This window comes from Barbus barbus (genome assembly GCF_936440315.1).
Source record: "Barbus barbus genome assembly, chromosome: 5".
Classification (NCBI taxonomy): Eukaryota; Metazoa; Chordata; class Actinopteri; order Cypriniformes; family Cyprinidae; genus Barbus; species Barbus barbus.
In genome coordinates this window covers 34,913,653-34,928,345 of record NC_136733.1, presented here as the reverse complement: position 1 = coordinate 34,928,345, position 14,693 = coordinate 34,913,653, and the positions used below count along the sequence as shown (strand labels likewise).

Genomic DNA, 14,693 nt, shown 5'->3' with positions numbered 1-14,693 from the left:
TTGCCACATTCTTCATTAATAAAATTACAAACCTCACTGCACAATTTTCCACACCACAATCTATCAAACATATCTTACCAGCAAACATACACTCGTTCACATCCTTCTCTCCACTCTCTGAGGCAGAAGTCTCTAAACTCATCCTTTCCAGTCATCCTACTACCTGTCCGCTTGATCCTATTCCATCTCATCTCCTTCAAGCCATTTCACCTGCAGTCGTACCTGCACTCACTCACATCGTTAACACATCCCTTCACGCTGGAATTTTTCCCTCTGCATTTAAACAGGCTCGTATAACTCCACTTCTTAAAAAACCCACTCTTAACCCAACTCTTTTTGGGAACTATAGACCGGTTTCCCTTCTTCCTTTCATTGCAAAAACACTTGAACGAGTTGTGTTCAACCAAGTCTCTGTCTTTCTCACACAGAACAACCTCCTGGACAGTAACCAATCTGGCTTCAGAAGTGGACATTCGACCGAAACTGCCTTGCTTTCTGTTGTTGAAGCCCTAAGACTTGCAAGAGCGGCTGACAAATCTTCATTACTCATCTTGCTAGATTTGTCTGCTGCTTTTGATACAGTCAACCATCAGATCCTCTTGTCAACCCTATTGAGAAAGGGCTTCTCAGGAACCGCACTCCAGTGGTTTGAGTCTTACCTCTCTGATAGGTCCTTCAAAGTATCTTGGAGAGGTGAGGTATCCAAGTCGCAACATCTAGCTACTGGGGTGCCTCAGGGCTCAGTTCTTGGACCACTTCTCTTTTCTGTCTACATGGCATCACTAGGTTCTGTCATTCAGAAACATGGCTTTTCATATCACTGCTATGCTGATGACACTCAACTCTACCTCTCATTCCATCCTGATGATCCGACGATAGCTGCTCGCATCTCAGCGTGTCTATCAGACATTTCTTGCTGGATGATGGACCATCACCTTCAACTCAACCTAGCTAAGACAGAACTGCTTGTAATTTCAGCTAACCCATCGCTTCATCACAATCTCAGCTTCCAGTTAGGCTCATCTACCATAACTCCTTCAAAAACAGCCAGAAACCTTGGAGTTGTGATTGATGATAAGCTGAATTTCTCAGACCACATTGTTAAAACTGCCCGGTCCTGCAGATTTGCATTATATAATATTAAGAAGATCAGGCCCTTTCTCTCGGAACATGCAACGCAACTCCTTGTTCAGGCTCTTGTTCTGTCCAGACTTGACTATTGCAATGCTCTCTTGGCAGGTCTTCCAGCCAATTTTATTAAACCTCTACAATTAATCCAAAATGCCGCTGCAAGATTAATCTTTAATGAGCCGAAAAGAACGCACGTCACGCCTCTGTTCATCAATTTGCACTGGCTACCAATAGCTGCTCGCATTAAATTCAAGGCATTAATGTTTGCCTACAGAACCACCACTGGCTCTGCACCCCTTTGCCTAAATTCTTTACTTCAGACTTATGTGCCCTCTAGAAGCTTGCGTTCTTCAAGTGAACAACGAATTATTGTACCATCCCAAAAACACAGAAAAACACTTTCAAGGACTTTTTCATTAACTGTTCCCATCTGGTGGAATGACCTGCCCAACTCGATCCGAGCAGCCGAATCCTTACCCATCTTCAAGAAACGGCTTAAAAACTCATCTGTTCCATCTTTACTTGACCCTCTAACTCTAGCACTATCTATTCTAATTGTATTTTATCTATGTCTTTTTATTAAAAAATAACAATAATAATAATAATTATCTGTACTGCGTTAGGCTAACCAAGACTTGTAATAGCACTTGCACGTTGTTGCTCTTTTGTTGGTTTTGATTGCTTCTTATGTCCTCATTTGTAAGTCGCTTTGGATAAAAGCGTCTGCTAAATGACTAAATAAATAAATAAATAAAAATATTATTATATATGTATATATAATTTGAATATTTTAAAGAATACAAATATGTATTCTTTAAAGAGGGGGAAGTCGTGGCCTAATGGTTAGAGAGTCGGACTTGTAATCCAAAGGTTGCGGGTTCAAGTCCCCGGCCGGCAGGAATTGTAGGTGGGGGGAGTGAATGTCCAGCGCCCTCTCCACCCTCAATACCACGACTGAGGTGCCCTTGAGCAAGGCACCGAACCCCCAACTGCTCCCCGGGCGCTGCAGCATGGCTGCCCACTGCTCCGGGTGTGTGTTCACGGTGTGTGTGTGTTCACTGCTGTGTGTGTGCACGTTGGATGGGTTAAATGCAGAGCACGAATTCCGAGTATGGGTCACCATACTTGGCTGAATGTCACTTCACTTCACTTCACTTATCTATATATCACCATCTTTCTTGAAAATATAAATATTTGAATATATATTTATCAAATGTATTTATATTCATATTAACTTTGAAAATGTACATTATGAATGTACAATTTTGCTAGAATAGTAATAAAATAATTCTAAATGTAATATGTAGAGAGTCACCAAAAAAAATAATAATAATAATTATAATAGAATTAGAAAAATTAGCCCAAAACAGAAAATAAATGTATACTTGTATTTTAAAAGTGATGACAAAAGGAACATAACATTCTTGTTTATGACATAATGTAAATCCTCAAAAACATCAGTGAGTGCGCTTTGTGGTATGTGCTCAGTGCGCATGCGCAGTTTCGGCGGCTCAGGAAGGTGTGCGTGTCTCTTTAAATACGTGCAGTGCGTACTCGGTGTGTGTTTGTGTTGCTACACTATTTGACAGCTCGACTGTTCTGTTCCTGCGCATTACCATTACAGACCGTCCGACACCGACGCTAGGAGGGGGCACATTTGCTCTTGAGTTGACAGCGCAGGATATTATAAATGTGTGGTTTTATGTAGCACGCTAAAGATTCACGAAACGGAGGCCATGTACCGATCAACTCAGGTTTGATCGTAGAAGATGCTCGGACCTGCAGACTGGTGCTGAAATTACGAAGACATGATGTAGCCATTGAGCTGGTGATCTGTAGGTAGTCTGCGTCCAAAGACGGTGTTTCTCATCTGATCGGTAATATTTCCTTTCTGTTTTTTTAAGTACTGTATATACATTCGGCGTCATATATGCGCGTCCAGCATTTTTGCTCGTTCTGAGTCAGTTGCCCAAAAATGCTGTCTAGGTCAGCTCTCTAGGCTTTGAAACGCAGCTTTTCGAATGGTGACCAGTGAGGGGCACGTAAACATGCATAATTTGATATGAACACCATTATTGAATACAAGCTTAGATTAGCTGTCAAGAAGGAGGGAATTGAGATGAATCGCTAGATGGGTCATGATGAGCTATTTCGACGTTGCAGTGCTGCACTGACCCAGAACACCATGCGCTGTCAGTAATGTGACCGAATCAGAACGGGTTTGTATGAGACAGGCTTCACACAGGACTGGAGTTTTCTGGAAGAAGTTGTGCACTTCTCCGGTTTCAGGACAGGCATTGAATATCACACTTTCACCGAAATGCTTAACTGCTTAAACTTTTAAGCACAGTAATACTAACATTGTAAATCTCTTTGATAAGAACACGTCTTTGCAACCTTTGCAAAAAAGTTACTATGGTAACTTAAAGTAGTAAATACAGTCATTATTGTGCAATCAAATTAGACCACTGTCGTGTGTGTGCGCGTGTGTGTGTGTATGTGTGTGTGCATGTTTATGTGGTTTATGAAGACACAAATTTGTATAATGACATGGGTATGACAGAGGTATTACAATATGAAGATGGTTTATGAGGACACTGCCTATGTCCCCGTAATTCAAAAGGCTTAAAAAACATACTAAATTGTGTTTGTTTGAAAATCTAAAAATGCACAAAGTCTCCTGTGAGGGCTAAGTTTAGGTGTAGGGTTGGTGTAGGGCAATAGCACACACTTTGTTCAGTATAAAAACCATTACGCCTATGGAGAGTCCCCATAAACCACAAAAACCAACATATGTGTGTGTGTGTGTGTGTGTTTACATACATGATACATACACATACATATACATATTACGATTTTACAGCACAAATACAGCAGCAATAAATGTGGTGTTGTGAAATAAATACCATATTTTTTAGGTAAGCTGGCCTTACTTCTGAATTGTTTGGTAGGAAAACATTGGCCAAGAATATAATATATATGTAAATAGAAAAGAACCCATAGCTGATATTCATTAATTTGACCTCAAACTAAAACTTGAATTAAAAGTACAGTTCACCAAAAAAAATACATTTTGTCTTTGTTTTAACCCTTATGTTGTTCCAAACATATATGACTTTATTTTTTCCTTGGAACATAAGCAGAGAACAGCAATCAAGAAAGGGGCCATTCACACAGAATACGTTTTTGCATTCAACTGCACTGTTTTTCCATTGTTTTTCTATTTAATCATGCACTAGATGCACATATTTGACAATAGCGAGAAGTGCTCAAGGTAAAAAAAAGTTCTGCTCTACGTGAACCATCCCTGCTATCATCCCTGCTTTCTAACATCTCTTTTTGTAAAAGAATAAGATCTTAGGGCTGTTCACAAACACGTTTTTGCATTCCGCTGTTTTCCTTTTCAATTGTTTTTCTACATTAACATGCTAAACGGACATGCCCATGTCTCGTGTCTTTTGCAGTATCTCATGCATGATGGCATTATAAAAATACGTCTCTGTACCTTGTGTTTTTATTGTCTCCCCTGTCTCACATCTTGTATTTTTGTATGAATGGCCCCTTAATGGGTTTGGAACAACATGACATTAAGTAAATGATGACACAGTTCTAATTTTTGAGTGAACTGCCCCTTTAAGATGTCACTGTTCCCATGAGATGTTGTTAACATGTTTTGTCTTTGCTGCATGTCTGTATATCCCTAAATCCTGTCTTTTTCCACTGGACTTACTCTCTGTCTCTCTCTCCCTTTCCCCAGAGTTCCAACCTTCGTGAGTCAAGATTTTCAACCATTCATAAACATGAGACTTAAGTGAACAGTGATTAGGGAGATGATGACTTTCCAAGACGTGAGCTGGCTGGTTCAGGTGGCGCTCTTCTGTGCCTCGCTGCTGGTCGTATTAGCCTGGCTCGTTCAGTTCTCACTGGCGTTGCTTCGCCCTAGGTGGTGCACAAGGGTCCAGGGCAAGAGGGAGACCCCATGGCAGCTGCCCTTGAGTCTCTCCCACCAGACACTGACGGGCGGCGTGTGGGGTTCCCTCCTGAGGCTGAGGCTGGGGCGAGACGGGGCAGGGAGTGACACTGAGGCTGGCGTCAAAGGTCTTTTGTCCTCGCTTTTTGCGTTTAAGTCGTTCAGGGAGCACTGGCAGAGAGCCTGGGTCCGGGCGCTCAACGAACAGGCCTGTAGGCAAGGGGTGAGTACGATCTGGAGCAAAATTCAATTTGTTTTGAGACAATACGGTGTAGAAACATATGTAGGAGGGTTTGTATACGCATGTGTTTTTCATTGCTCCATGCATGTTTATACATGTGTAAGAGTATTTTTAGACTATGCGAGTGTGTGTGGGCATAATATCATGGCCAGGCTACTTGTTAGCGAATGTGTGGGTGTGAGAGTGTCAGGAGACGCAGGTTCTTGTGTAACAACAACCACACACTTTCTCTCTCCTCCCAGAAAATCTGCTCTGCAGTGAGTATTACACATGACAGACCTCAGTCTACTGTCTCCTCAGGGGTTTCTCTCATGAACCAAATTTGCACTTATTTTTCCTTAGCTAATCGGTGTAAATGAGAGTATTTTTTAATGGCTGTCTTAAACGCCAAGATTATGCTGAAAATGTGACACACTTATTGCCTACATGCACTGGTTTTATATTTAAGAGGCACACTTTCACACGATACCCGTTTTTTATTCTCACATGCATTAGCTGTATGCATGATTTTATCCATATTGCTAACATTAAAGGGTTAGTTCACCCAAAAATGAAAATTTGCCCACATTTTACTCACCCTCAAGGCATCGTAGGTGTATATGACTTTCTTCTTTCAGACGAATCCATTCAGAGTTATATTAAAAATTGTCCTTGCTCCATCCAAGCTTTATAATGGCATTTTTTTGTTCAACAGTCCAAAAGTAGTCAAATAAAGCGCATCCATCCATATTAAAAATGTGCCTCACATGCTGTTCGTTTAAACTTTCTATTTATAAAAGAATCCTGAAAAAAGAACAGTTTTCTCAAAAATATTAAGCAGAACAAATGTATTTAACATTAATAATCGTCAACGCCAATAGCCTTGTGATAATCGCTCTGACGCATAGCGTAACTGTACTCGCCGCGACCCGAATTCGATTCCCATCTCGAGGTCCTTTGCCGATCCCATAAAAGCCCATAAATATAACTTAAAAAAAAAAACATTAATTATAATCAGAAAAATTTACAGTCCCCATATTTTTAATGGTAGTGTAAATAATCACAATTTTCAATTAAACTTTTCTGGCAATATTACAACTAAATGTTACATTTTGTTAACTGGTCCTGACCCCTGACCAAAAATATTTATATTGTTACATTACTTAAATGTTTAATTATAGTACAGCATATTTATGTTGATTATTTTTTGTGATCAGCTCGTTATCTCATGGCCAATCAGATCCTCTGCAGTTCCACAATCAGTCTTAGATATGTATATTACTCTAATTCTAGGAAAAACCGCACAGATCACACAACCGGGTTAAAGGTCTCTTTAACAACTGGTTCCCTCTGTAGCCCTTCGTCTGGTTAAGAGTGTGTTTGAGGACTGGTGAGTTGTGTAAAGGTCTCCAATCCTATATTTAACTCTAACTGTATTTGATCTGTGTCTATATCAAAGCTCAGTCTGCCTGGTAGGTGTACTTGAACAAATGAACGATGCCCTTCCATCCCCTCTCTAGACACTTTTCTCAGTGAGGTCAGGCTGAATTGTGAAAAAATGCTTTTACTTGAAGTCTTTGAAGATCAGTTCATCAGAGGACGTTCCATCGTTTTAAGTGATAGCTATCTGCATATTTAGTCTGATGAGATATGAGCAGAATGTAGAAATGGCATTTTCACCCAACAGGCAGTTCCAGTCGGATTTTACAGCAAATGCGAGCCTTCAAGGAATTTAAACTTCAATTCAATACAGTGAGCTTTGCTCCAACACCTGAGCTATATATAAATATAGGGGGGGTCCTTCCATCTCATCTCCTTACCGAGGTCTCCAGCCGATAGTTGTGCCAGTTCAGCAACCTAGTTATTTTCTCAGGTTGTCAAAGTGGGAGGAAGGAAGGCTACAGAACGCAGTTATGCAATTGCTGTCCCTTTATCTTAAATTTCTTCACAGTCATTTGGCTTCTCTGGGAAAAGAGAGGAGGCCAAGGCTAATAAATAGCCATTTATTAGTTAGCTGTTTAATTTAAGTTCGTTTTGGCTGTGTGCCATAACTGCAGCGCTGATTGTAATGTGGTCAGCAAATCTTAAAAAGCAACTTAACGCTGTGAAGTGCAATGATTCTGCAGACTCTGTATCATAGAGTCCTGAAGTAAGGACTTTTCCTAATGAATGTCTTTACTGTTAAGAATCCCCATGTGGGAGTGAGTCACAGAAGTTGATGTAATGTGTGGTTTTTAGATTTAAAGAATAAATTCACACCATTTTTTTTTTTCAATGGAACTGGCACAGGTTATGACTAGCATGGTTCTGGTCTTGGTTTTTTAAGTTTATGCATTTGAAAAAATGTTTATTTGAGGTTTCATGATCATGGTATGGAAGGTGCAGCCTCGATTATAAACGCTTAGGGAATTATAGTTTCATGCATGTAAACATACAGGTTATAAGTGTGGGATGATAGTTTCAGGAATGCATGTAAACATACAGGTTATAAGTGTGGGATGATAGTTTCAGCTATGCATGTTAACATACAGGTTATATTGGTGCATTGTGTGTTGTTGTGTGAATCAATCTGTGAATAAATTAAAAATAGGAGTGTAATGTTTTTTTCATACAGTTCTTCCCAAAGTTTGTCAGACCGTATACATCATAGATTCTTGATACTATATGTGTGGGTACATTTACTGTTGTTCGTCTTAATTTTACGGGCTAAATCCAGTCATTTCAGTAGGAATCTGTGCTGTGAATTTCATGTAAAGGTGAAGCATGTCCTCACACAGATTTGGAAGTCATTCACAAAAAATGTAGTTTACCAACAGAGTGCTGCGTTGTTTTGAAGCTGTGCTTCATGCATTACTACACTACTGACAATGGAAAAAGGACCTTCTTTTGCCTTGCGAAATTTGTGACCTTGTGCCTTTAAATACAGAATATTTACCAGACGTCTTTCCAAACCCTCCATCGGTTTCCAAATTGCATCTATTTTCAATATCTGTTCATCTCCCAAAAACTTTCACACAGTAGCACACTGTTGAGTTCAGTTCAACTCTTTTCTTTCAATTATACAAAGCAGTAGACCGTAAAGGAACAGCTTCAAAGCAGAGCTGTATAAAAAAGACAGTCATGCTTTATTTGTTCTTCTACGTTTTAATGATTTTACCTTTTATGAAAGGAAGCCATTTTATGTTTCTCTGTTCATTTGATAGTTTTAACGTCTGTGATTATAAGGTAGGAAGAGAGAGGGTTGGCTAACAAAGGGGAGACAGCTAACTGGCTCCAATGAAAAGTGGTCAGGGAATGGAACAACTCTGAATTTAGAGACCGCTTGGATGATCGGACCTTGATTAGTAAGAAAAGCTACGTAGGTGTCAGTGTTCAACTAGGCATATCAATTTAATCTGCAATAACTGGACCTTTTGTGGGAATTTATAGTGTCGTGAAATGTTAGTCACGTGACTCTCCCTTAGAGGTGACCTCCGTGTGCTAGTTAAATATTCCTGTGTTAGATTGGGCTTTGGGGAGAAGTTCCCATTTTGGAAGCTTTGATCTAGAATCTTGTCTCCATGCAGACCGGATATTTGCTCTTTCAGGATGCCAGGTCGTTGACACCCCAATCCACTCATATCAAGTTCTTCTGACCTGAAAAACCTGCCAGAGGGGTTGTTCCAGTGCTTGCGAGGTGTTTTTGTGTATGTACGAGATCAGATCAAGAGCAAAAGAGATTGAGCAACTTTCGCTCTGCCCCTCTGAAGCACCTGAAGCCATCTGTTGACTCAGCAACATGAAAACAAACACCATGGTTCCAGCCCTAGCCATGGCGACCACCTCTCAGGTTGGAGAGTGAAAGAGAAGAGAGTCATTCTGTATTGATATCTGTTAAACATTCCAACTGTCTGTACATCCCTAATCCTACTCAATACCTAACCTTAACAACTACCGTACTAACTATTAATAAGCAGCAAATTAGGAGTTTATTGAGGCAAAGTAGTAGTTAATGATTTGTTAATAGTGAGCATTGGACCTTAAAATCAAGTGTGACCCAATTAGGATTTATTTACAGTAACAAAACTATGCTGTAAATATGTATCTCACCCTATAAAGCCATATAATACCCTATAATAAAAGAAAAATCTTAATGTTTTAAATGGAACCGTTTATTTAACCTTTATAAAACGTATACAAAAAAAGTTTGGATATGTGTATTTGTTGAGTATAATATTTGATATGTCATACTTTTATGGCTAATAGTATTATATAGGAGACAAATAGAGCTCATACTCAAGGTGGAAAAAAACATCTCAGTTTAATTCAGAGTCCCGAACTGAGCAAAACTATGCAATTTGGTGCAGTTGCTGATATTTAAATGGCGGTAAAAAGTAAGCTGAAATTCTGATAGCTAGTAATGTAATTCGGCGAGATCTTCATAACAGTATAGCAGCTGCTTAAAGAAGGGGGAAAAGTCTGGTTCGGGACTCGGTGCATGCATATGTGTGTGTGGTTGCCTGAGGCATTAAGAGGGAACTGCACAAATACCAATGCACCAATGAGAGTTTTATTCATCCAGATGGAACATTGCAACTTTTTAATTATAATCGTTAATATGAAGGTCTCCAGGTAACTTCCTACTAGGAGGATTAACCAGCCATTGACCACTGGTTAATCTCCTCTGCATAATTTCACATGCGGTGGGATTTTAATCTTATTATCGGTTCGCTCACTGTTACAGAGAGAGTGAGATTTCTGTTGGACTGTCTATAAGGGAAGGATTATATATGGAAGATGATGTATAAAGGATGTGATCATGTTGATCAGTTTTCACACTCCACACAATGTGTGCATCTTGTGTTGAGTAACTTGCTTTGGGTGTATCTGTTTCTATATGAATCAACCTAGGTGGCAGAGGCCTAAAAACAAGTAAACAAATGGATTGATATTACTCTACCAGCACCCAAGAGAAAGCTTAATGTCAGTGTGATTTTGCTTACTCAGCTGCATTGGGAATAAAGAGATGCTTGCTTGCAATTCTGGTAATATTTGGTTAGTTTCAGGCTGCATTTCTGTGATGTGTGAGGACTGCTAAGAGGCTTTATCCTTCGTTCGTTCTTTACTCTTTCTTTCTCACCCAACACACACACATAAACTCCCTCTAGTAATCCAGGGATTTGGCTGGGGGGGATCTGCACAGCTGGTTATATGTGGCAATAACAGTAGAAGGACGTCCTCTGAGATTGTACACACATACATACACACAATTAAGTGCACAACTTGCTAATAAACATGGTATAAAAAAGCACACAGGTCTTTGATCTAATTTGACTTGGATAACTTGCCAAAGTTATCGGTTTAATTTGTCACTCTGATAGGATTTACAGAAACTCCTTGGTAGTTAGTACACTTGAATTTCAGGGGAAAGTTAGCTTTGATTTCTCCAGTTGTGTGTGAATGTACCGAATTACATTAGAATGTTGTTCTCTCTGGCAGTTTTTAAAATATACAATGACTGTTTTTTTGTTTCACTTTAGTATATCATCTAAGTAAATTTTTTTTTTTCACTTTAATTTGAAGTTTTGTGGACATTTTTGGGAAAAGGAAATCAAAGAACAAAATTGTATTATTATTGAGCAAAATAATACATGTAATAAATTAATAATTATTAATATTAAAACACACAATAAACATGTCAGACTACACGACCATTCACCACTTGCTGTCTTTAACAACCTGCATGCTATCATTGCACCCCGTCCCATTGTCGTTTACGAATCCCCACAACACCCTAGGTCAAGCAGATCGTGCCAAAGTCGTGTAGTCTGAACCGGGATTTAAAGAAATGTATTCTTTTTTCAGCATGGATGCATTTGATTGACCAAAAGTGACATTAAACACTTTCTATTCAGCAAAGAATCCTGAATAAATCATGATTTCAACAGAATACTTAGCATCATAACTGTTTTCAACATTGATAATAATATGAAATGCTTCTTGAGAACCAAATCAGCATATTAAAATTATTTTGAGAAGGATCATGGTAGCAGTGAAGACTGGAATAATGGCTGCTGAAAACTGAACACAATTGTCATCACAGGAAAAATTGCATTTTAAAATATATATAAAAAAATACGTTTTAAAATATAATTGAAATAGTTATTTTAAATTATTGGAATATTTGTTTAAATTGCTGTTCTGCTATAAATATTGCCTTGGTAAGCAGTTGTCTATGTAGTTATGAAGAATGCATGTTGAACATGGTCTTCAAATGGTCAGCATGTGGCATTTGCCACGGGGACATAACGTCTATCCAGAGCTGCAACATATAGATCTGTCCAACAGTTCAGATCCTCTGGGTCATTGTCTTCAAGAGCAACTATTTTTAAAATGTAATTGAAATACAGAATAAGTGTCTGATTAATCATGTGGTTGAGATTTAATTTTTTTCATGTCTCTTGCTCTCCCAGCTGGCCTGTCTGATATCGTCAATGTTCTGAGAGTTTAGCTCTTGCCAATATGGCACAGACCTCCAGGCATGTGTGTCAGTGTCAGCATCGTCTGTGTTAAAAAAAGTGTGTGTGGCATCTGTGCATATGATGGAATGGTATGATGGCACATTATCATGCCTGCAGTGTGCAGAATAGCACAATGTCTGCACACGCACACACAGGGCTCAAAGTCAGACTAGTTTGTTTATTTCTGTCTCGCTATCATCCTTCTCTTTTCTTTTTCGTGGTGGACAGACTTGAAAATAACTTAATTTAATTACCATTTGTGGTATTTCAATGACTCAGACTGAAAATAAAAACAAGTGCTCTTTTTGTTTGTGCTAGTTTTCTCATTAATTCTGAAGTATGTAAGGATCAAGTAAGCCTTACCTTGCTTCATATTGGCTTACAGAACAGCAAACCCTACATATAACAATAAAATGTTACGATCGACACTAAAGGACTATTACAAGTAGGGATGCACCGGAATGAAAATTCTTGAACAAAGCCGAACAAAATCAAACACTGGGCCAAAGGCCGAATACCGAACATGGTTTTCGCATTTTTTCCACATGTAGGCCTATTTTGTCATTTTTTTCTCCATTGCATAAGTTAAATAGCCAAAATGTGCTTTTTATGGTTTTGTCCTGCATTTCAAATTTAAAAAAATAAATAAATAAAAATATTTACTTAACACTGAACCTTTTTTAACATTCTATCAGACATTATACTAACAAAGCACAATTTAACTTAAAATTAATAAGTTATTAAAATAATATTTTTTGGCCATTTTTAAGACCCCCTTCTTAAATCAGGCATGTATTTTTTTTACTGTACAAATAAATGCAGCCTTGCTGAGCAGAAGAGACTTCTTTTAAAGGGGTCATCGGATGCCCATTTTACACAAGTTGATATGATTCTTTTGGGTCTTAATGAAAGGTCTATAACATACTGTGGTTAAAATTTCTCAATGGTATTGTAAAAAACACCTTCTTTACCCTGTCAAAATCAGCTCTGTCTTCAGCACGCTGATCTAGTCCATGTTTCTTTAAATCCTAGTGAGCTCTGCTGATTCCGCCCCTCTCTTCCATGGCGTGACGAGCAGACCATAGAAATGTGTAGATTCCCTGTTCGACCGCTCCAGATACGTTGATGCGTCAGCCATCTCACATTCACCATAATAATCAATGAATATTCAAAGATATACAAGCTTATAACTTGCTGTTGTAGACCCAAGATTCGCAGACTGTTCCAAAAAAGGCGGATGACTTACTTATTGCGGCCCAAACACTCTCAGAAATAAAGGCTGTCACTGGGGCGGTACCTTTTCTAAAGGTACACTTTTGTACCTATTAGGTTCAAATATGTACACTTTAAGTACTAATATGTACCTTTAAGGTACCAAAATGGTCCCTTTAGGTACAAACATGTACCTTTTGAAAATGTACCGCCCCAGTGACAGCTTTTGTACCTTTATTTCTGAGAGTGTAGAAACAGTCGATAATGAGGCATCTAGGTATATTTATCTATGGAGCATACTAAACAGCTGCGAAATTGGCTAACTAGCACATTATTAGGAAAGGCGATTTGCAAAGATTCATAAAAACCCTTAAACTCACTTCTTCTGTAGATAAAGGATCGCATATGATTCGGGCGAACATAGATGCATTTATGTAGATCGAGAATTGGGGCATTCCCTTCAAATCGACAGTAACGTTAATCTTCTGCCTCTTCGGTGGCTCAGATGTCAGGAGTAAATGATGACTGCTATATTCATTACTACAACCAACAACAAAACACTTCAATTGCTTAATTGGAGACATCTTGTCTTCCCCTGCACCGGAGTCTGCGGACAGCTCTCAGCTCACTGAAGGCGGGTCTAAGGTAAGACGGTCTTGTCAATCAACTATCGTGGGAGCGGTCTGTACAGAACTACGTCATTCTGACAGGGCTCTCAGAACAGCCTGATTTGAGAAAGGGGATTTTAAAATAGGGATTTAAAAAAAAAACACTGGGTGGATTTTTATCATTATAGGATGGATGTGTGTACACACACTTCCAACACACATTTTTGTTCAAACAACTTGTAAAGTGAATTTTGCATCCGATGACCCCTTTAAAACATTAGAATATATTACAGATCCCAATTTGAACACTGTGTGAATGTTATAATAAATGTAAAGAGCTGTTGTAGGGTAATTATTATAATCATTATTATTGTCTAATTTTTTATTTTTTTATTTTACAGAACAAAAGTAAAATCACAATACTAACTTTCATAAATGTTGATAGAGTTGTTGCTTTTTCTTAGATTATATTTTGGCATAAACCCGCAGGAAGATCTTAGTGCTTCTTTTTGTTGACAACAGCATGCATATATTTAAATGATTCTCATTACGAATTTGGGAAGATGTTTGTCGCATGTATCACATTGTCAAATGTCTTTAAAAAATTATAAAAATGTTACTGAGCAAATGAGGTGTAACAGTGTTTTAGCACAGATTTTTCTTGCGCTTTGGACTTTGAACCCTTGTGCCATGAGCTCTTGCAGCGCTGTTTGAATTTGTGCATGTATTAGAAAACATAACATTCTGCAGTTTATTTACAAATCGTTTAAGGCCATTCACTATTTCAATCATCATAGTAACCAGCAACAACCACCCCTTCCTCTTCTCATCGGAGACATGAGATTCAGCGCTAAGCAGACTCTCGATGTCGGTGCTTCGTGCTTGTAATGATTTTTGCATCTTTCTCAGGCAGTTTTAAATGCTTCCACACTGCAGACGTGTTTGATGCATTAGTGCGCGCCTCTATTTGATCGCCTCACATCATTGTTCGGTACAATTTATTCAGTCTTTTCGCTTATTCGGCCGAACACCTGAAGAGTTTTTTTTTGCTA

General features: G+C 38.7%; 1 protein-coding gene across 2 annotated transcripts in view; it reads left to right on the top strand.

Annotated features, from left to right (window-relative positions):
• The first annotated feature begins 2,658 nt into the window (after window positions 1-2,658).
• The window catches only part of c2cd2l (c2cd2 like), a 33,052-nt gene continuing 21,017 nt past the window's right edge, over window positions 2,659-14,693 (top strand). For both annotated transcript variants that reach the window (XM_079417044.1, XM_079417043.1), the window contains exons 1-2: window positions 2,659-3,008; window positions 4,889-5,324. In XM_079417044.1, the coding sequence (XP_079273170.1) occupies window positions 4,962-5,324 (363 nt within the window). In that variant the 5' untranslated portion in view covers window positions 2,659-3,008; window positions 4,889-4,961. The remainder of the gene's footprint in view (window positions 3,009-4,888; window positions 5,325-14,693) is intronic.